Below are 24,396 nucleotides of genomic sequence, written 5' to 3'. Positions count from 1 at the left end.
TACACATACCGTATGATCCGATATATCATTGCAGAAAGCACCAATCGGCAAGAAGAACTGCAAGTTGTAGTCTTAATCTATTTTTCATGCTCTGGAGTATATCGCCTAGCGCGCCCGTCTACACGTTGACTCATATATCTATCATTCAGTGCAGACACGTATCCAGGTTTTCTATTCAGAGGGGGCCCAACACGAATCCTCGCAAGCACGTAATTCTAATGTTTTAAAAATATCAATAATAATAATAATAATAATAATAATAATAATAATAATAATAATAATAATAATAATAATAATAATAATAATAATAATAATAATAATAATAATGCAACAGTTCTGTATTTCTCTTAAACTTTTTCCTACTTTTCATTTATAAACCGGTTTACTTTGGAAACTGCATTATAGCACAAACAAAATGAAACATATTTTCGAGAGAAATGTAACTAAAGAAAACTGTCTGCTACGTATATCACACAACAAAAATAGCAAGAAGACATTGAGTGTATCGTTCTAATATATTAAAGTTAAAAACAGAACGGAAACAAAATGTTAATCCTATTTAATTCCTGTTCTTTAATTCCAAATGATATAATGGCATTATGGTATGTTCTTAGAATTATAACAAGACAACAGCACATTGCCCAAAGTTTGGACACTGACTATTAGTAAACTGATACAAAAGAATCTCAAAAGGGTAAAAGCATGTTTATTAAAAAGTGCTTGAGTTTCGGAGGGGGACAGCCCTCAGGTCCTCACGCTGGATACGTCCCTGATTCAGTGCTGTGCAGTTATTTGTTATAAAACATTATTATTAGATGTGTAATATGTAAAATTATATCATAAGTTTTACTTTTAACAGGTCTTTTCTTAACACATCCATATTATCCAGCCTTCTGCCTGCCTGTTTATGTCGGATAAGCGAAATTCTACTGTATTTCCAAAGCTAGCATATACATGAACTAGAATTGTATTGTCCTAGAACAGACAATAGTGTGAAATGCTTATATTAAAAGGCTGGAATAAAAAAAATAAATACTGTTTTGGTAGCGTGAGAACAAATTAAAAACAATTCAATATATTCCCTAGGTATTAGATTATCATCTTATTGTGTCGATATGTATTCTTTTTTAAAACATAGTTTTAAAAGTCATACCATTCTCAATATTCCTAAGGAAATCGAAAGAAAAACTCCTATGTGTCTCTTGTGGCAAAGCGGCTTAAGTGCGTGGTCTGAAACGTTAAGGTATAGATAGAGTACCCGTACTTCAAAAATGCAAATCCGGGACGCTACTAAATTACGAGAATCTTTGAAATGCTTAAAATTGAAAGAAGTGTTGAATACTAATTTACTTTTCTCCATTAGATAGAGTTGTTCAAGCATTACGTTATCACATTTTTATTCCTTTCACTAGACCTTCTTCCAAGGGCGCCGATTTCTCTGTAATTTTTTTTTTCTGGGAGGGCATTCAAATGCAGACGATATATATTAGGATTTTAAGGCAAATTGCATTCAAATTATGCCAAATATTGCATATTCATAAATACAAGGGGGGCCTACATGAGCTTTGGGGGGCCCGGCCCCCTAGGATCGGCGCCCTTGCCTTCTTCCTAGTTAAGCAAACGTAAGCAGATGGTTTACTCCCTTCCCCTGGTAAGCAAAATTGTTTTTGTTTCTCAAGATTTGTTGTGTTTCGTGAAATAACAGCAGGAATTTCCAGATTACTTAACCATCTAAATGAATGTTTTCACTTAGAGCCATCCCGTCGATTCGCTTTGCCTAGGACTAAAATAAATTAAGGATCAATAATGAAAGAGACATGTGGATCGAAGATCTTTCTTTGTTCGAACTTTGATTTTTTCAAATCCATGATGGGAAATTATATTATGTGTACAATTTTCGAAATTAATAGTATACAATCGTAAAAATATCTTACAAAACGATGGTTTATTGCAAAATACTTTGACTCAAAGAATAAATTACAAGTAATAAACTTGTTACTTTTCCTGAAGAGTCTACACCCTCCATTCCAAAAGAAACCGAACTTTTGAAAACAAATAGTACCACTAGTGCCATCTGTTGTAATATTTTACCGGTAGATGGCGTAGTCCCTCATTGACAACTGGTATAAATGTCATGACATTTGGATGCACGGCAACAAAGTTATTGCGTTTCAACTGTCAGTGTGTTGTGTACATCGGTCGGAAAATGAGTTTCAAACAACGAGCTGCAATTGAGTTTTGTGTTAAACTGGGTAAAACTTTTAGTGAAACGCACCAAATGCTACAAAATGCATATGGTGATGAGTGTCTATCCCGTACGCAAGTTTACGAGTGGTTCAGGCGATTCAAATCGGGTAGAGAGACGCTGGATGATGACGAAAGATCAGGCCGTCCCAGAACCGGATTATCGGAAGAAAACATCGAAAAAGTGCGTGAATTCATCAAACATAACAAAAAATCGCCGGTGAAAGTTATTGAAATGGAATTAGGCATTCCTCAAACAACCGCATACCGCATTTTGACCGAAGTTTTGGGCCTTAATAAGGTTAATTCGAGGTTTGTACCACACAAACTCACCGAAGACCAAAAAGTTGATCGAATTGCGCATTGCAAAGACATCGTTAAAAGTGCTCGGCAGGATCGAAACTTCTTGAAATCGATTGTAACTGGTGACGAGACGTGGTGTTTTGAATATGAGCCCGAAACAAAGCGGCAAAGTGCTGAATGGAGAGCGCCGGATGAAGGAACACCCAAAAAAGTCGCTTGGTGAAGTCAAAAGTTAAGGTGATGCTGATTTGTTTTTATGATTCAAAAGGAATTATCCACAAAGAATTTGTTCAGCCCGGCCAGACAGTCACTGGAGAGTTTTACTTGGGCGTCATGAAGCGTTTGCTGGCAAGAATTCGTCGTATTCGGCCCGAATATCGCGAAATCGGCAGTTGGACTCTTTTGGACGATAATGCACCATCACATCGTTCGCGACTTGTAACTGAATTTTTGGTCAAAAATCACATTATTCGGTTGCATCATCCGCCCTATTCACCAGATCTCGCTCCGTGCAATTTCTATCTGTTCCCGAAACTGCATTTGGCGATGAAAGGAAAGTGGCACGCATCGATTGATGCCATTGAGAAGGCGACGACCGCCGTCCTAAAGACCATTCCAATAATGGACATGGAGAAGTCGTTTGACAACTTCTTCGAGCGTGCAAATATGTGTATCGATGCAGAAGGAGAATACATTGATTAATAAAAATGATTTGTTCCAAAATGTACATTGCTTTTTTGTTTTTTTAAAACGTTCGGTTTCTTTTGGAATGGAGGGTGTAAGTCTTGAATGAGACAGACGCTCTTCAGCGTAGTGCTTGGAAAGATTGCCTCACTTGTTCTACCTTCCCGTGACTCAGCCTTGATTCGACTTGATCCTAAACGGATTATTCAGAAGTCGAAGTCGGAAGATGTTTCCCATTTTTCCCAAACACTCTTGGTCGATTACAATCTGCCTCACTTGTGAGGGGACAACCCCATGCCGTAAGCATCGGTGGACTACCGATAGGCAACTAGCGACATGTCCCCAAAAATTGGTGGTCCCGCAGCCAAAACTTGGTCCCACTTCCGCTTTGAAAACTATACCACCACTGGCAGAGAAGCGACGGAACGTCAACGAACCACAAAATTATTCCCCTAAAATACGTTAAATCGCCTTTGCATTAAGGTGAGTCTACAAACATTTTTTAAAAAAGTAAAAATAAAGTGCCCTGAGCTGGGCGTGAACCACCAACCTTAGGGTTATTAGGTGCGTGTTCTTCCGAATTCGCCACGGAGGCGATTGTGAAGACACAGCTTGTAGAGTGATAAATCGTTGAAGTATTTTTAATATTTCTAATCAGAGTGCTCCATTAACCGTGTATATTTGACGATAACTGTTTGGAATCAGATCAAATGCACTCGTCATGTAATTTTATAACAAAATGGCAAGCGTCTATTTACTTTTTTCATAATTCTCCCATATTCACTTGCTAGTGATCGGCGACAGTTGCCAACTAAATTCATACAATTATACGCACCCATCTCAAGATTTTTCACTTTATGATGTAAAGGCAGGAGTTACTCTTGACCCCCGGAGCTCAAGTATTGTCCTTATAATAACAATTCGTCAGGGAAAAGTAATATATAATAATAACCGCATGCACATGACTGGGATAGTTCGTGTTGGTCCCTTTGCGATTCCAGATATCTGCTTCGACTCGACGAATCCCTGCCACTAGTGGCACACTAGCGGCAATCCTTCGACGCGTCGCTATATTGACGATCGCCATTTACCAGCAAGTGGGCCACTAGGTGTTGGCGACGTTTACGGCATGGAGAAGCTAATAAACAAACAAACCAATAAATAAATCTAAAACCTTATAAAAATGTTTTCCCAAAATTTACATCTAGCAAAATCATTTGTTGGTATTCCAGAACTGCAAATTCACCTGTATTCATAATTTACTTCTATCGTAGTTTTGATATGAGAATGATGTGTCTGAAACTGTAACACAGGTCATTAATACTTTTTTTTTTTTTTTGCTTTAGTCAGATTTAGCAGTTTTACTTAGCAGTTAGTCAATTTGGATCTGTGATTTTAGAGTTTTAGAGATTTCCTTAAACTTTTCATTTCTACAACAGTTGACAACTAACACCATTAACGTATCTCTTTCGATATTTCCATAGGCAATGGCTTGGTCACTCCCAGTATATTTCATACAATGAACTACGGTGTCTTACTCCATTAATCCGAACTACATTTAATATCCAACAACTCTATACATTTTCTCTTAAATCTGCAAACTTTCTACTAGGTTAAAACTGAGTATTTTCTATTTTCTTCCTTTCTTGCTAAAACGAAAGTGTTCTTTAGACAACCTGAAATGATGACTCTATATTACATTATGTTGCATAGGGCTTATCATTTGACAGTTGGACACTTTCTTCGTATATTGAAAGCAACAGGGATTAAGTCCTTCTACACTTACATGAGAAGTAAACAAACTCTTTTTAATTCGTGGAATTGTGCCAATGCACTAGGTCCAGAGAGTTTTTAATTTAAGATTATTATTATTATTATTATTATTATTATTATTATTATTATTTTATTGACTTAGGTTTTCCTGAATATTAAGCAATATTTCGCAAAAAAGCTGGTATTTTTAAACAAATTTGTTCGATATCAAGTTTTCATAAAGTAGTCACTCTCTCCTATAAATAATTTCAGAGGGGCCGCGGTGGCTCAGTGATAAAGCGTTCACCTTTGGTGCATGGGATCCTTGGTTCGACCCCAGCTCGCACCAAGTGAATTTTGTGGTGGACAAACACCATGTGCATGGGTTTTCTCGGGGTTCTCCTGTTTTCTCCCACTTTCTTCATTCATTTCTCATCATCACCGTGTCCTTTAGCCTAGTCGGTATAACCATGGGTCGTAAAACTTAAAGATTTGATCTCAAATAACTCCAACCCAAACAGTTGCAGGAAGTATGTAATTTCGAATAAAACAAACTACTCTATAAAATTCTGAGTACTGTATTATTATTTTTTAAATATACAATTCTAGCGGACCTTATTTCTAAATCGAAGGGTAAGAAGACTAAATTTACTCTTATTATTATAGATTAATTTCAATTGAAGCAGTTAAAATAGTTGGGGAAAAATTAGAAAGCCATACCCTATATTACAGTGTGCCACAACCGGATAACAGGCACACTGGCGTGTCCAGCAAATTACAAGAATATTTGTCGAGTTTATTTTATTTATTATTATCAACGATTCTCCCATGGATCAGCTGTCTGTATACAGTTAAACAAGTATCACGTTGAGGGAATGAGTGTAATTATTTACTTTAATAGTAATAGAAAGGTATATTTTCTTGTATTTTCTACCGGGAATAACTGCATCCGGTCTAGAAAGCTGGGGCTAACAACGAAGGAACCCGATGTGCCAAACACACACCACTCTATAGTCATGAGTGCCACAAGTCCTTTTCTACGTCTTGGCACCCTAAAGGTTGTTGCCTTCAAAGAGAGAGAGAGAAATAACTTAAGTCTATTGCACTTCCATGCTTAAATAAATACATTATGTAAATAACTGTTTCGTTTTCTGTTTATTATTATTATTATTATTATTATTATAAATTTCTTAGGAAGTTGACTGCCATATGTATGCACACTGCTCTCCCGTGCAGCGCCTCGTGTATGATTTTCCATACATAAACTATATATTCCAAGTTTGTTGTGTTCGTTCTATAGGTGTGTTTGTAATTAGATGTATATGGCGTAGAAGTCAAAATTTAATGTCCACGCTACGTATATGCAAAACCATAGACAAAGAAATTTATGAACAAAGACATTTATGGCGCTAAAACAAAGGGCAAAAATAAAGAATTACTGGCGGATTGTTGCCCGTTGTGCACAGGTATTAACGGTTAACAGTGTTAAATTTAAACACATAGTTTTAATTAAGCACGAATTTAACTTATAGAGTACAGTGCGGAAAGGCTGAGGAGTTTGCTAGGATCGTTACAATATCGAACCCCGTAAAATGTACTGCAAACCTGTCCGCAAGCTCCCCGTAATGTTCAACAGATGTTGTGCATTAATGCTCATTTCAATGCAAACCTATATAGACCTACGCACTTCAATACTAAACGAAGGTGCAGAGACTATTCATGAGTTCCAGTATTAAACTCTCTCACCCAATGTATTCTCCTAACATGTCTCCCAGCGATTACAATATTTTTTGGTATCTCAATCACTTCCTAGTAGGATAGCTTTAACTAGAGACCACTGATTAACCTGGTATTGGATGTTTCACTTTCTTACCTTTGGAGTTGACAGTCATGGGTTGGACTTTTACACGCAAATATCTAATATTAGCAACGTTTCTTCTAGAATTTCGTAATATTGTATTATTTCTTTGTATTATTCATTAGCTTGGTTAGACTTGTTTAAACACTTTTCTCTTTGCACCTATTCCTTAACGTTGGATAAAAATACACTAGCTCTCACCGGGAATCAAATCCAGAACCAATGCACTTGAACCATTTGGCCACAGCAAGGCACATTTAAAAAGAAGTTTCGATTTTCTTAGGAAAATTGTGATTGGGTGTAACATTTAAAAATATATTTAAGAATGGGTACGGATGAAACGCACTGAATTTTCTCGCTCGAATTTCTTAAAATGACTCGTGTTAGGCTGCAGTTATTACTGAAACATTTATTTGGGAAATGCGAATAAAATAATGTGTTTTAGAAAACTTTGTTCGAAGCAACTTACGTCCAAAAGTAAAGTACCCATTCGTCATATTTCTGTTAGAAATAACTTATGCCATACATTAGAATTATTAAGCAGATAATTGTATGTGAACTATGAGCAAAAGCGTTTGAGTACTTTCTGAGAAAATCGTTAAAAAAGTCATCCCCAAGAATAAAATATCCCTTGTATATCTTTTCAGGACAAACGAGTTATGCTATTTATGAAATACGAACAAAATTGCCAGAGTAATTATCGACAAAATCGTAGGGTAAAACTTGCTCCGAAAAGTAATATACCACTTCTAGCTTTTTAGGATGATGGAATTATACCATATCGTTAGGTCATTTATGTAACATTTATTTATGAAATATGAACAAAATTGGGTCAGGTGTTAATGGGAAAATCGTCGAAGAGTAGGCTAAACTACCTCTTCTGAATGTTTACAGGACGAACGAGTTGTGTCATATTTTCAGGTTATTAATGATACATTTATTTATAAAATGTGATTGAGAAAATTGTTCAAAAAAATGCATCCCATTATGAGTGTGTAGCCCCCCTCACTCCCATTCCATTTTATCTTCCCAGTTTTTTTTGGCTGAATTGGAATAAGGCTCCAAGTATTGTACATCGATGCAAACTGTGTTCTAGTTTTATCCTTTTCTATGAGTTGGCAGTCCTGTGAGTGGTGACTTGTGCTTCCTGTTCACCGAACAAAAGAGGTGCAATGCGGTCATGAGAATGTAAAATATAATTCTTCAAACTCAGATGTCATCATGAAACATCTTTACTGTTTTTAACACTTTAATTATAATATGTTAAAGGCAAAGTCACTTAATGCCTCATGATATATATATTTCTTGTAAACAATACTGCTTATGGATATTTTTTAAGGTAATCATCTGGTGTGACTTGCGCAAGCTTACCAACGCTTGAGAAAAGCGGCGGGAACGTGTAGGTGTGTGTGTGAGAAGACACCATCAGGAAGAAGTGATCGATATGACCCAGAAAAGGAATCCGTAGTTTATATCGTAATCACTTATGATATTGTATGCAAACATGAACAAGTAAAGTGTGGAACTTATATAATTGGGTCATATACATTTGTCACAGTAAATTACGACGAAAACACTTCAAAATAACTTAATTTGTCTACGATTGAACACGCCACGTCGTATCAATTCTTTGTAAAGGTTATTCTTTTCGAACAAATACTAAGTCCATTGGTGAGTTTTGCTCGTATTAGCAATGAAATAACGTAAGTAAAACAAGGAATAGTTTTACTTCTGCAATTGTTCATCAGTGCACCACGAGTAATTTTATTGTCGATTATCCAGCCGTACAATGGAAATTGAAGTTATTCAAGGAAATTCAAAACCAATTCAAACTTGGGAAGAAGAATCCAATAAGTTATTGCCCTCCTAAATAGCCCACCAACCCTCCTCTTCTCTTTGTGAAATACCCAGAATCAAAGTGTTGTGTAAAGAAGTGCTCAGTGATTAGCGTGTGTAAAATAATCATTTCTGTTGTCACGCAATGAGCCGGCTTCGTCGTTACATCATATTTTGAGTTGATCTTATAAAATTCCTTTTTTTATTTTTTTATTCTTCTATTAATAAATACAAGGGCTAAATTCACTATGTTCATACAATAAAAGAAAAAATCTGAAATACAAACTTCTAAAGGTGTCAACGATAATCATATTAACGAAAAGCAGTAGTAAGTATGTATATGAAAAGTGTAACATTTTGTGCTTGAGTAAAACCATTTCTGTGTATATTTCTTGTTTTCAGTTGTTATCCATGTTTCTCGCATCAATCACTACCAGAACGGTAAGAATTCTGTACTTAATATTACGACACTTGAGTGTATGCGAAGCAGGCGTGTCACTGAAGGTGGGTACGCGCGTATACAACTTTGGTTGGGACTGATTTCAAGTCGCATCTGGTGCAGTTCCAAATACGAGTTCTAACCACTAAAATCACTATTATTAAGGCGTACCGGACAAGATTCGAACTCAGAAGGTCATGAGAGTGTCTTCCCGAAAGAGAACAAGCGAGAATCGAACCCCGCATGCTATAAGAATGGCCTTCCCGAACAAAAACACGAACCACTCGTGTTACAAAAATGGCGCTCCGAAACAGGAACATAACTCCTGGACCGTCAAGTAAAAGTAGTGATTTATGCGTAGAAATACTGAAGTACAAGGTAAGTTTCTGACTCGTGTTTAGAAATTTTATGTAATGGTACAAAATGGATGAAAGCAATGCCAAGTTGTTGGACGCCATTAAAGGCGAAATGCAAAATTTACGTGAATCTTTAGAAAATAAAATAGAAAAAAGTAATACATCTTTAGAAAACAAAATTGAAAGGGTTAGCGAGCAAACTAATAGTGTACGTGAGTCTTTAGAAAGCAAAATTGTTGAGATCAATGATTCCTTAGAAAACAAGATGTTAGAAATCTCAGAGGCAACAAAACAGCAGATCGACGATAAGCTTGAGGTACAATTAGAAATTATTAGAAAGGAATGTGTAGGTAGATATGAACAAATATCTAAAGAAATAGACGAGAAATGTGAGAGGGTAAATGACAAATGTGAGAAAATATGGGGGAAAACACTTCAGAATTATCAAGAACTTGAGAACATCACGGTCGATTTGGGTAAATGTGAAGAAAAGGCGGACCGAGCTTTTGAGAAAATTGAAGCAATCGAGGGGTCAGTAAATAAAATTGAAGGTAATTTAGAAAATAAAGAACAAATGCTAGTGGGATTAAGTGATACGACCCACAAGTTAGAAAGAAATGTCGCAGTATTGCATAGTAGGGTTGATACTCTGTCACAGAACACTATCCCTCCCGGTATTGATTTAATCAACATGAACCAAAATATTGCTTTAATAGGTGACAGGTTGTCAAGTTTAGAAATCAAGGTAGATGAAACCCAAACGAAGTTAACCTCATTAGCGGAGAACGCTAGCAGAGAAGGAAGTGAACGTAATTGGCGTCCATTAAGTATGTCGGGTGACGATAGGAGTAGCCACAAGTTAAAGTATAGTAGTAAGGAAGAAACCAGTAGTGCTAACCAAACAGATTGTAGTTCGTCAACAGCAAGTGAGACAACAAAATTAAAGAAACGTATTAAAGTGAGAAAATCAGAAAGGGATGACGTAAAAAGGGTTAAACGACGAATATTGCGTCATGGTGACATTGAAATGTTCCCAAAGTTTTCTGGCTTAGAAGATGATGAGTCACCATCTTCGTTTTTAGAGCAGTTTAAGATTGCAGCGCACGCTGTAGACGTACCTGAATCCCAATACTTAGATGTACTAGGGTTTATTTTTACCGGTAACGCTCGTGAGTGGTACAAGTCAAAATTAGGTACTTTTCGCTCATTTAAAGATTTCACTAAAGAATTCAAAGCTCAATTGTCTGATTTTGAGAAAGAGAAATTGTTCAAATTGTTGTTGAAACATAGGAAAATTTTTAAAAACATTCCCGGACGTTGTACCAAATTTGAATATGAAATTGAGGTAGACACAGAACAACCTTTGGTTAAAAGGCAATATACATTACCATATAAATTCAAAGAGCATATTGATTCGCAAATCGATGAGTGGTTACAATGTGGCGTAATAGAATCTTGTGTGTCAATCCATTCACACCCAATCTTTTGCGTGCCAAAGAAAAATACTAGTAAAATGCGAGTAGTAGTCGATTTAACTGTTTTGAACAAGCATGTAAAAATAAAACAATTAAAGGTAAATAAAATTGATGATCTGTTGTTAAAGTTTCAGGGTGCTAAATACGTATCAAATATTGATTTAGTAGGAAGTTATACACAAGTTCCAATTTCTGAAAATTGTAGAGATTATACAGCGTTCTCATTGAATGGGAAAATGTATAGATTTACATCTATTCCCTTTGGATACGCAAACGGAGGCGTAGGATTAATGGCTTGTCTTTTGGTTGTGTTAGGTCATGCATTGTTTGATAAATTAGTTACGTACATCGATGACATTTCTGTACCAACATTTTCTTTTGGTGAACAGTTAGAAATTTTAAACCTATTGTTTACAAAATTAGAAGAAGCCAATATGACTGTAAATTTACAGAAATCCTCATTTTGTAATACGAGTTTTCAATTTCTTGGTTTCGTAGTCACACCTGAAGGCGTGAAAAAGGATCCGTCGTACGTAGAAACAATTCGAACATTTTGGCATTTTTACGAATGATACGAACGAAAACGATAATGAGAGTTGGGACAATAAATTGGTAATGGCAGATTTTAAAAGAAAAGAAGTGATTCGAAAGCGAAATGAAAGGTATAACTCACAACAGGAGAGTAAACACAAAATACAGGTGAACGATCTGGTTTTCTTGAAACAGACTAACTTAAGTTCCGCAACAGACAAGAAAATCTCAAAATTTTTCAATGTGTTCAAAGGACCCTATCTTTGCGTTAACAAACCATCCAATTCAGAAAAAGTGTTCGAATTGTTAGATCCTTTAACTGGTAAATCACTTGGTTCGCAATCAGTGGATAGACTTAAGGTGTGGAAACCTACGAAACAAACTCGTAAAATCTGGTTAGACCTCGCAGTAAAACATAGTTCTGAGAAATACCATGATGTAATTTCAAGCGAATTTAAAAATTCAGATCTAGAAAGTAGTGTTGAAACAGTTCTTTGCAATGCATTAACTACAACACCAGTATGTTTGTCTCAAAGTATTCAATCGAGAAGTAATAACCAACGAATACATAAAATTTTAGAGAAATTGCTAGATGTTGACAAGTATTTGAATTTTTTGTACTGTAGAAATCTGTGTTCATCTGATGTGTTGGAATTTGCGTTGGTAAACTTACAAAATCCTTATGTGTCATTGAGTGATAAAGTACAAGGAATGTAAAAAAAAAAAAAGAAGTCGTTTCATATGATATATAGATGCATCTGTGATCAGCTATGCGACTTCCAGATGGCCCTTGATGTTTCTTTTCCAAAGTAACGGAAAACTTAGCAAAGATATACGCCAAGTCATGGAGATGAGGCCCCCCCTTTTTTTTATATGTTGGGTAATGTAGTACTTTTCTTTAACGCTCGGAGTAAGCTATTTTGGTAAATCCCACTCTTTATTATTTTAAATCTTTAACCTTGTATTCTATAATTCGGCCTCATCTCGGGGTGGTAAAACAAATAATTCATTGTGGGTAGGTTCCTTCAAAATTTAGCCAGGCAGATCTTGTCGAGTGATCAGAGAGAGCCATAACTGAATTATTACGTTGTAAAAATTTAGCTGTGAATCTTTAAGGCGCCGATATATTCTATTAAATCTCGACAAAAACATATATTACACAATATTGTATGAAAATAAAGTTCTTAATATATAATATGTTTTGAAAAATTATTTACTAATGAGAGAACTCATTTCGTATATTCATGTCACTATATTATTGCATTATATTTGAAAATTAACTTGTAAGTTGATATAGTGTTGTTTAAATGTTGTATTTTAAAGGTTTGAATAATGAAAATATTACACTATTAAGAGTTATTTTGAAAATTAGTTATAAGTAAGTATATACGTATAAAATAGTTATTTTTGCATTGTATGTGTTGTTTTCCTCAGAATATTGAAAATTGGTATATCCATTGTAGTATAATAAGGATATTTAGCGTAAGATGTAGTCACACGAGTCAGATACTTACAAACAAAAAAAAAGATTGAAATTTTACAATTTATGTAGTGGCGTAAGAAATATATTAGTTATTTGAAATGAGTAAGTAGGATATGAAAGCTATATATATATATGATATAAGATGAAAATATGATAAATAAGTGATATGTTATTCCATTTGTTTTAAAAACATTGTGTAATGAAGATAAAAAAAAAAGAAAAAAAGGAAAGCCCATTTAAAGTGGATAGCCCTTAAAAATGAAATAGCCCTTCTACGTTTGTGTAAAGTGTTAGTGAACCACAAGAAGTCAAACATTAATAGTGCTAGAAAGAAGAGGAATAATAATCAAAAAAAAAATAAATAAACTTTTGGGAAGAGGATAATCCCAAGGTTCCAGGATTCTGATAATCTTCAAAGAAGATCATCGTCCCACTCGCGCGCCATTTATGAGTGTGTAGCCCCCCTCACTCCCATTCCATTTTATCTTCCCAGTTTTTTTTTGGCTGAATTGGAATAAGGCTCCAAGTATTGTACATCGATGCAAACTGTGTTCTAGTTTTATCCTTTTCTATGAGTTGGCAGTCCTGTGAGTGGTGACTTGTGCTTCCTGTTCACCGAACAAAAGAGGTGCAATGCGGTCATGAGAATGTAAAATATAATTCTTCAAACTCAGATGTCATCATGAAACATCTTTACTGTTTTTAACACTTTAATTATAATATGTTAAAGGCAAAGTCACTTAATACCTCATGATATATATATTTCTTGTAAACAATACTGCTTATGGATATTTTTTTAAGGTAATCCTCTGGTGTGACTAGCGCAAGCTTACCAACGCTTGAGAAAAGCGGCGGGAACGTGTAGGTGTGTGTGTGAGAAGACACCATCAGGAAGAAGTGATCGATATGACCCAGAAAAGGAATCCGTAGTTTATATCGTAATCACTTATGATATTGTATGCAAACATGAACAAGTAAAGTGTGGAACTTATATAATTGGGTCATATACATTTGTCACAGTAAATTACGACGAAAACACTTCAAAATAACTTAATTTGTCTACGATTGAACACGCCACGTCGTATCAATTCTTTGTAAAGGTTATTCTTTTCGAACAAATACTAAGTCCATTGGTGAGTTTTGCTCGTATTAGCAATGAAATAACGTAAGTAAAACAAGGAATAGTTTTACTTCTGCAATTGTTCATCAGTGCACCACGAGTAATTTTATTGTCGATTATCCAGCCGTACAATGGAAATTGAAGTTATTCAAGGAAATTCAAAACCAATTCAAACTTGGGAAGAAGAATCCAATAAGTTATTGCCCTCCTAAATAGCCCACCAACCCTCCTCTTCTCTTTGTGAAATACCCAGAATCAAAGTGTTGTGTAAAGAAGTGCTCAGTGATTAGCGTGTGTAAAATAATCATTTCTGTTGTCACGCAATGAGCCGGCTTCGTCGTTACATCATATTTTGAGTTGATCTTATAAAATTCCTTTTTTTTTATTTTTTTATTCTTCTATTAATAAATACAAGGGCTAAATTCACTATGTTCATACAATAAAAGAAAAAATCTGAAATACAAACTTCTAAAGGTGTCAACGATAATCATATTAACGAAAAGCAGTAGTAAGTATGTATATGAAAAGTGTAACATTTTGTGCTTGAGTAAAACCATTTCTGTGTATATTTCTTGTTTTCAGTTGTTATCCATGTTTCTCGCATCAATCACTACCAGAACGGTAAGAATTCTGTACTTAATATTACGACACTTGAGTGTATGCGAAGCAGGCGTGTCACTGAAGGTGGGTACGCGCGTATACAACTTTGGTTGGGACTGATTTCAAGTCGCATCTGGTGCAGTTCCAAATACGAGTTCTAACCACTAAAATCACTATTATTAAGGCGTACCGGACAAGATTCGAACTCAGAAGGTCATGAGAGTGTCTTCCCGAAAGAGAACAAGCGAGAATCGAACCCCGCATGCTATAAGAATGGCCTTCCCGAACAAAAACACGAACCACTCGTGTTACACCATACAGTAAATTACACCTTACGTATTTTTTCAGAGCAATGATTCATACTATATTTGTAAAAATACAAACAAAATCTTTACAGCCGTTTTTGAGACAATTTAATGATTTTAAATTTTCATCCTTCAGTAAACTACCCTCATGTTTAGGTGTCGGAGGATATGGAATTCGAAACGATAGTGTTATGAACACAAATTTCCGGGTGTAGATGAAATTCCGGCTGAGTTAATTTTAGCTGGGGGCGAAAAATTGTGGAACAAGATACACAAACTCATTCTCCTTATATGGAACAAGGAAGAATTGCCACAAGAGTGGAAAGAATCAATCATTGTTCCAATTTACTAGAAAGGCGACAAAACTGTAATAATTATCGAGGCATTTCTCTTCTATCAACATCCTATAAAATCCTTTCAAATATTCTGTTAGCAAGAGTGACCCCATACGCAGATGAAATTATTGGAGATTATCAGTGCGGATTTAAACGAAATCGATCAACTATCGACCAAATATTTACCATTCGCCAAATACTCGAAAAAAAGTGGGAATACAATACCCCGGTACATCGACTATTTATTGATTTTAGAAAGGCGTACGACTCGGTTAGGAGAGAAACATTATACAACGTCCTTACAGAACTTGGAATACCGAGAAAGCTAATTAGATTAATTAAGATATGTTTAAATGAATCCCAAAGTAAAGTCCGGGTAGGAAAATTTTTGTCTACGAGCTTTCACGTCGAAAATGGCCTGAAACAAGGAGATGCGTTGTCGCCATTATTATTTAACTTCGTTCTGGAATACGCTATAAGGAAAATCAAAGATAGCAACCAGGGCCTACAGTTGAACGGTATTCACCAGGTTATGGCATATGCTGATGATGTAAATTTAATAGGGGATGATAGGAGAACAATAGAAAGAAATGCAGAGATCTTATTAAACTCTTGCAGGGACATGGGTTTAGAAGTAAATGCAGAGAAAACTAAATACATGGAGGGTTTAGAAGTAAATGCAGAGAAAACTAAATACATGGAAGTGCGTCGGGACCGGAATACAGCAAATTATGGATGCGTTAAAATATTAAATAATACTTTTGGTAAAGTGGATAGTTTCAAATATCTAGGATCAATATTAAGAGAGGGAAATCATATTCACGAAGAAATTAAATGTCGACTCAAAGCAGGGAATTCGTGTTACTATTCGGTTCAAAATCTCTTGTTGTCGCGAATTCTGTCGAGGAATTTGAAGCTTAAAATATACAAAACGATTATTATGCCTGTTGTTCTGTATGGCTGCGAAACATGGTCATTTACTCTGAGGGAAGAACATAGACTGAAAGTATTTGAGAACAAGATCTTGAGACGAATATTCGGACCCAAGAGGAACGGGAATGGGGAATGGCGGAAACTTCATAACGAGGAACTACACAATTTATATGATCTACCCAACATTGTTAGGGTCGTCAAGTCTAGGAGGTTTAGGTGGGCGGGTCATGTAGCTAGAATGGAAGAAAGTAGAAATGCTTTCAAAGTCTTGACTGGAAGACCAATCGGAAAACGACCATTAGGAAGACCTAGGCGCAGATGGGAGGACAATATTAAGATGGATCTCGCAAGGATTGGAATACAAAGTACAAACTGGATGCAGTTAGCTATGAATAGAAGGCAGGGGAGAGCTTTTGTGAACGCGGCATTGAACCTCCGGGTTCCATAGGCCATATAGTTAGTTAGTTTTTTTAAAGTGGTATAAAAACTTCATGTCTAGAATTCGGTCCAGATACGTCGAACAGTATGGCCTCTATTTGAATATATGAAAAAGCGTGACGAACCGACAGACGAACAGATGGACAGACATCAAAATTACTTTTTCGATATGTGGGGGCGTGAAACTTGAATTCATTGAAATCTCGAATTCGATTTTTATCACTATTACTACAATTTCTTCTTTCGTCGCTCGAACGTGAAAAAGAATAGGAATACAACGACACGTAAGGTGATAATTTGTAATTCCCAAAATTTAATGAGTTAAGTTTAATGTGTTGCCGTGCTAGAAAAAAAGCTTATGACTGTTTGTTATATCATTTTAATATCAGTTTTTCACGCTACTATATAATGTAGAAATATGGTATGATTATCGTTCATATTCATGCTATCTTTCGGAAATATTCGTGTTCCGCATACATAGATCTGTATGATTTAGCTTTGTTCAACGAAAACATTCCTTACCCGACTTATGATTGCATTTTGAAATCGTGTTTTTGTCGTCGTTAGAATTTAGTAAATATAAGCATAACACTCAAATTTGTTTTTGACTTTTACAGAAAACCAAATTTCTGTAAAAAAAAAAAAAAAGCCCAAAAGAAAAAAGTTGCGGCTGACTTAATCCCCACCCTCCTTGTGCAGTGCATAATAAAACGCAAGTGTTATATAAATTATCCCCTACTCTCATTCGTTGCCGCTAGCGCAAATTATAAATAAAATTTAAAAAAAATCATTGCTATAAATCAAAAAGGCCATCTAATCAAAGTAAATAATTTTTAAAAAATAAAAATTAAAAATAAAGTAATTGTTTTTAAGCACTCAGGTTGTTAAATATACAATTTGCTTGTAGTTTACTTATTGTATATTATTTGTTTAATCATAATACATAATACTCGTAATTTTAATCTCACGTTAAATTCTTAGCCGTAATCGCTCGTAACTTTACAGTGTATTATAAAGATTTATAAATTATTTGTTTTAATTTGTTTTTTTTATTCATTATCTTTACGGCAAGCATTTTTCTCTTCCCCAATATCTTTTCAGCGGCCAGTGAAACGGGAACTGCTTATATAGTTTATAATGACCTTTTGTGGGTGCTAAGAGCCACAAAGCCAAAGTTTAAAGCAAATGGTTAAAAAAATGTCGTCTGTTAGCAATCCAAAATAAATCGTCCTATTCCCAATAAACCCACAAAGGTCGGTCATAATTTCTTGCAATTGTGGATATGAAAAAAAAGAGAGAGGGAGAAAGTCAATACTCTAAAAAGAAAAAAAAACACAAGCACACACACACACACACACAAACGATAATTTGACATCAGCTTTTTCCTTTTTTCCTTTTTCTCACGACAACAAGCATCATTCGATGTAACGTCATGTCGATATAACAAGGGGTAAACTTGGGAAGACTGTCAAGGTCGCGTATGTTATTTTTCCTGTTCTTGACACAAATCCGAAGTGAGTTGTCTGCTGTTCAAAAACGGGCAGGTAACATACAAGACCATAAACTGAAAACAATAACTGTTGGTAATAGTACACGTATTCTAATACTGAATAAATACGTCGATTAAAGAATACTATTAATAAGTTATTTCCTTATTATACTGTTTCGGTTCTTATTAACATCAAAGTTATACACTTCTAATAATGTTTTGTTAAAAAAAATGGGATGGGATAGGATGGGATTCGATGTGGTGTCAAAATAATAAAATATCCACGAGTCCGCCACTCTATCCACCTAACCACAGAGGCTACGTTGTGTTTGTTCTTTTTTCTTAAGAAATAATCTTCATAACCATGGTGCGTATCGCTTCGAACCTTAACATAAGAGTTTTTCTGTTTAATTCTATATTTTCGTACGACATCTTAGTTACAGAAGCTAATTTATATTTGGCAGGCAATCTACACACTAGGTTTTAACCAATAAATGCAACATCTTAGTTCAGTATCCAGTTCCTTGATCCATCTCCTCGACTTCCCTACTGAATTCCCTCCGCAATCGTGCTGTACTACTGAAAAAATCCCTAGAAATCATCGTTGCCAGTATACACAAAACCGAGCATAATTTTGTTTTTTGTTTATATTTTTATTATTTTATTATATTTTTTGGAAATATCTCCTTAGATGGATTGCTCTCTATTATCTCCACATACTAATAACTCAATTTTACCCATAAACCGTAAGGAAAAAGGAATAAACACGGAAAATCGTGAGTTACAGCATACGCGCAATTTTTTTTGCGCATGGGAGTACGTGAAGTTTTGTATTCTCTTAATGCAATATTTGCTGGCGTCCCTATTGAACCTCAAAACAATCAATCTTTATGCAATAGATAGTTAGAGTGATTCCTTCAACCGAATTCATTGATGGAGAAAGTCCGTTAGCACCTTAACAGGTAATGGTCATGTTAACGGTGGCTATCCACTTCTCATACATGCAAGAGGTTCCCTACTGTCTTTACCAGAATTTATTGTTACGATTACTATTATTACAATGATTAACAAAGTTGTCTATTTTCATTTATCATTAAGGAATATTTAAGGTAGTACAGTGAAACCTCCCTTAACAGACACCTCTCAATAACGGACACCTCTATAATACGGACAGAGTTTTTTGTCCCGGCAAATTTATATGTTATCTTATGAAACAAAACCCTCCCTTTAACGGACACTCTCAGATACGGATGCGGACAGTCCTCTTTTCCCCCAAACGTTTCAATAACCTCTTCATGACGGACAGGAATTATTCTCGGTTCTGCGATATATTACAGGAGACAGAAAAGGCTTTTCCCCACAAGTGTATCTATCATGAGTCTAGACCTGGTGAACCATCAAACAGAACAGCTTCAAGCTGAACTTGAAATTCTTCTTTGTTTATGCCCGCAATAAACTGCTTTTTGATGGAAATTCTAGAAAACCTTCAATAAGTAATAACACTCATGCAAATCAGTCGTAAGGCCAAGAATTCTACGCGAAAGATCTTCCCTTCCCTAACAAATTTAGCCCTTTTTCATCTGGGCCTTGCATCTTTCCCGACAATTTCTTAAATAACAAAATAATTTTTACAATAACATTTTCAACGAGCAATGTTTCCTCTTACTTGTTTTGAAATGTAACATTTTTCTTTTACTTATGACACTGGAACCAGTCTGGGTTTGGGGTTTTCCCGGCTTTCTTTTCACTTTCACTAAGAGGATATTCTTTGTGATTGGGACTGAGTCAATAAACATATGCACTTCCAATAAGTTGCCTTTTCATCCAAAGAACGAATATATTAACACATTCCCCAGTAACAATATTATTTAACAGGATTATATTTCTCCTTCATCCCTCCCAGTAATTCAAATGCGTACTAAATAGAATATTTTCATATTGAATTTTACGTATCTACGCTCATACATAATGCATTTACTGTATATTACTGCATACAATTACCATTGTGAGAAATTAAATTTCTGTAACCTCTGTGTAACGGACACCTCTCAATAGCGGACAAAAATTCATGTCCCATTGGTGTCCGTTATTCAGAGGTTTCACTGTATTGCCTTTCACGAAAACATTTTGTTTTATGTGCATCAGTTAAGACACATATGCATGATATTTTGATGCAAATCTTATTCTTTGGCACACATGTTGGAATTTTGAAAAATACTACTCCATCTAACTCTCATTAATGAAATCACTTATCTACGTGAACTTTAAATTATTTCACCAAAATTAAGACTGTGAAACAAAGTTGCATGTATTTAAAAAGTATTGGGGTACTCAAATTTTAAGTAAACTAGAATCATTGTTATTCATAATAGAAAATTTTAATACGTTGTTGCTACATGATAATATAATATATTTCAAATGACATTACTAATATATTTATTTTGGTACTTCGATCCGAACTCCATCGTAATCACGAATGTGTTCAAATCCTCCCAGTTGAATAGCTTGTGGATCTGAACAGTCATCGCCAGCATTGAATTGCCACGGCATGGCTCCCTGGGAAGTAGAAAATACAAAATATAAACAGGAACCATTTAAAAGGAGGCTCGAAGATCCTTAAGCCAGACATAGTTTTAAAAATATAACTAGAAAATTATTTTACTTTAGTGAAATGTTATTTGATATCCTGTAGTTTAAACACAATGTTAGATTACTCAGATAATTTACTTAACGGAACTAAAGAAACATTAACATATACAACAATGGTTTTATAAGTACTTACAAAACTTGGTGTGATATTGAGAAAACAAGATTATAATTTTTTTAACATTACAGTTTTCGGCAACGAAATAGTTACCTTCAAGTTTAACGCACTTCTTCAATGTTTCTTCAGATTTCCGATTCCTTCACAGAAATGTGTTCTTTCGAGACTTTTAAAATACTAGTCTATTTCTTGTATAACCCTTTCATTTTCGCTCTGCCAGCAAAGTTTGAGGTTCGGAAAAAGAGTAGTCCGAGGAAGCTAGGAGAAGGCAGGATGTGGGAGTAGTTAAAACAGTTCAAATCACGGTTTGACCAATTTTTGCTCAGCAACACGTCTTTCTCTGTTCTGGAGAGAATAAACGCGGCACCCATTTTACGTTTTTTTTTTTGTGAGTGCGAAAATCACTGAGTCTGCTCAGTTGAGATGCTTGTGGCTTCTGCTGACTGGCGTACTTTCATTTAACTGTTGGCTGAAACCAAATCATGGGTTTTCTTGATGATTTCGGGTGTCACAACTGATTTCAGGGTTGCTGGACTTGATGTAACCTTAATGTTTGTTCAGCCAAGCATAAATTCATTTACTCAAAGTCGAACAATTTTCAAAGGAAGAACATGAGTCAACCAATGTAGGCAAAATCCTTTCACGAATTTCCTTCGCTGTTTTTCCTTTCAGAAAAAGAATTAAATCATATTACAAATTTCAATTTTATGTATTTTTCAATGTTACTCGAAACACATCTGTTTAAGTAAGATATTTTAACGGGTACCACGCAGTTGTAGCAAAGTCACAATGGAATAGTTGTGAAACATTAGTTACAGATTTTTATAACATCCATACCATTGATGGCTATTCGTGTAATATTCTCTCCCCTAAATGATTCTTAAAATTTTAATAATTTACAATTAACCAAAAGCATTACAAAATTACCGAAAATGTTTAAATGGTTTTCAACACGTTGAAAAATTTGCTGTGTCAACAGCTACCGTGTAACGTACCCTTTTACGGTACCTCACATTATTGTTATTATTTTTTGTTTGTTTGAATGGTCCCCGTTTAGTAGAATCGTGCCATTCGTTCTAATACGTATTCGATTTGATTTGTTTTTGAATGTTGGTTATTAATGTTTATTTATTGAAAGGTTAATGATAATATAATGCAAACCTCTAGATGGTGAGATTATACTATATCCGAGCACTATGCTTAAAAGTACTGCTACGTTGAATCAAAATTAATTACGAATGTGATTACCCTGTAAAAGTATATTAAATTCTATATCAAACTTTAGATTTTGGCTTAAAACTTATAATTCACTCGTATTATTATTAATATAATTAGAACAGTCCTAGAAGTCATGTTATTTAATAAAACTGATCCGTGCCATGCAACATTCACTTTTAGTATTGCGGAGCGTCAGTCTTTTGTTGCCTGTAAAGTGGAGTAAATTTAAAGATGGCGAAAATGAAAAGTTAGGTGAAGGTGAGTTGTGGACAGTTGATTGGAGCAGGAAATAGGGAAATGGTAGGCAAAAGTAAACGAAGTATATAAATATTTCGTTCTTAGTTAAGGAATTATTGAAATCATTGAAAGTTTTATATTTGTTGCTAATTTGTTAGGTTTTAAAATCTAATAGAGTAATTATGATAAGAAAACTTAGGTTTGCGATATGAGATATCGTGTTGTAGCCAGGTGTGTAGTGGCCAGGTATTGAACGATGCATCATCTTCCATACTGATGTAAGAATAATGTGACGCAGTCAGAGCCCTCCAGAAAATATGAAATTTATCTCCAGCGAAAAACTGTATTAGGTGAAACAAGTTCAAAAATTTTATCTCGGCACAACTTGTAGTAATTTGGATTGAAATTGGAGGCTCTGACCAAAATTTAATTTAACCTTTTTCGTAAATAGCATCACAATGAATAATAATCCATAACTTCTCCATGGAGAACCGAAGTGGATGGTAAAAATTGTTCTCTGCGTTGTCCGGACCCGATTTGGGACCGGCCCTGCAGTTGGCTGGAGAGGTGGGAACCAGAGGAATCCAGCCTAGTCAAACAATTCATAATCAGGTAAAACCAGATTTACATTATTTCTTATCGAAGCATTCAGACTGAAGACAACATAATCTATGGTACCATTCGTGTGGTGAACTTTTAAAACATTGGAAAATATTAACTGTTTACAAAATTTTTATCTGTACTTAACAATAGCGTGACGAACATGTGCGAATAGTACTTTGTATTGCGTTACGCATCTCATAGTCTCATCGTAATATTTCCGCTAATACTAGCAGAAAATTTTAATATGTAACTTCTAACAAAATGTAATATGTAACTGCTAACAGCTCGATTATCCGGTACAACTAAAGAATAAGCCTCAGAAAAATGCTTTCGGTTTTCTTGAAAGGTTCGCTCAGGTCAACTTCTCACTTTTCATTAATTAGTTCTCAGTGTATTGATCCATGGAATAAAATATTATGTCTAGATTATAATCAGGAGCGCTAAACCTCGTAGATTTTTTCTTCTTCATTCATATCATCTGTATATATATTGCATGCTCATTAATACTAATAATTGGTGTAGTACTTGTTATGTTGCAAAATGTGATCCCATGGCATGTAGGCCTAAGCCAATTTACAATATGATACAAATATATAATTTACGAAATGTTTTCCTAAATGAAATGATAATGTAGTATGTAATTATGGGCACATATGCAATACGTGACAGAAGTGCACGGAACATTTTTTTATCTATTTATTTTATCTATTTCTCGCACTTTCCTAAAATTTTGAGCGAAAGGTGGATGGATCAATTTATAATTATAAGGATCGTTAGTAGTTGAAATATTGTGTCATAATGAAGATAGTTCATTGAAGAGTAATAACCTATTTGACCTGCCAAAGAAGCTACTTACAATGTATCATTTATATGCTTATCCTTTATTCTTTGTCTCGGGAAGCTATTGATATGCAAATGTTGCTATAATAATAATATGTTTATAAAACCCTATGTGATGACAGAGTGTAAAACTGAAACTTTGCAAAATCGAGATATTGGAAACGAAATTTATTTGAAAACCATAATTCAAAATTTTATATCAACCTTTCTAAATTGTAATTTGATTTTGAAATTGAATTAATAAGTCATAATTCCAAATCCGAATCTATGATTCGAGTTCAGAAATTCCTATTAAAATTTTAAGCGTAGATTAGATGATAATAATAATGTACATTGTAGGTTCGTGTCGAACATGTGCTAGATGGCACACTGACTAAAATCTCATTGTTGGTCTACAACTTTAGCAAGAATCTGTGATTACTTTTAAAATTTCCGTTGCGCATGTAAATTAGAAATTATTATCATATTTATTTTTTTATTTGGCTACATGTAAGATCTTAACAAAATTGACATCTCTTTTATGGCCCTGAAAAAGGTAGTTTCAACCGTTCAA

General features: G+C 34.8%; 1 protein-coding gene across 1 annotated transcript in view; it reads right to left on the bottom strand.

The window, feature by feature from the left end:
* Positions 1–20,574: 20,574 nt before the first annotated feature.
* The window catches only part of LOC145685314 (mannan endo-1,4-beta-mannosidase-like), a 28,824-nt gene continuing 25,002 nt past the window's right edge, over positions 20,575–24,396 (bottom strand). Inside the window, exon 6 of the mRNA XM_081757687.1 lies at positions 20,575–20,737. Within this exon, the coding sequence (XP_081613813.1) occupies positions 20,618–20,737 (120 nt within the window). The 3' untranslated portion in view covers positions 20,575–20,617. The remainder of the gene's footprint in view (positions 20,738–24,396) is intronic.

This window comes from Thermobia domestica, chromosome 5 (genome assembly GCF_964235325.1).
Source record: "Thermobia domestica chromosome 5, izTheDome1.hap1.1, whole genome shotgun sequence".
NCBI classification, from domain to species: Eukaryota; Metazoa; Arthropoda; class Insecta; order Zygentoma; family Lepismatidae; genus Thermobia; species Thermobia domestica.
Note: the sequence above shows the minus strand (reverse complement) of the source record. Positions and strands in the feature narration are given on the sequence as shown.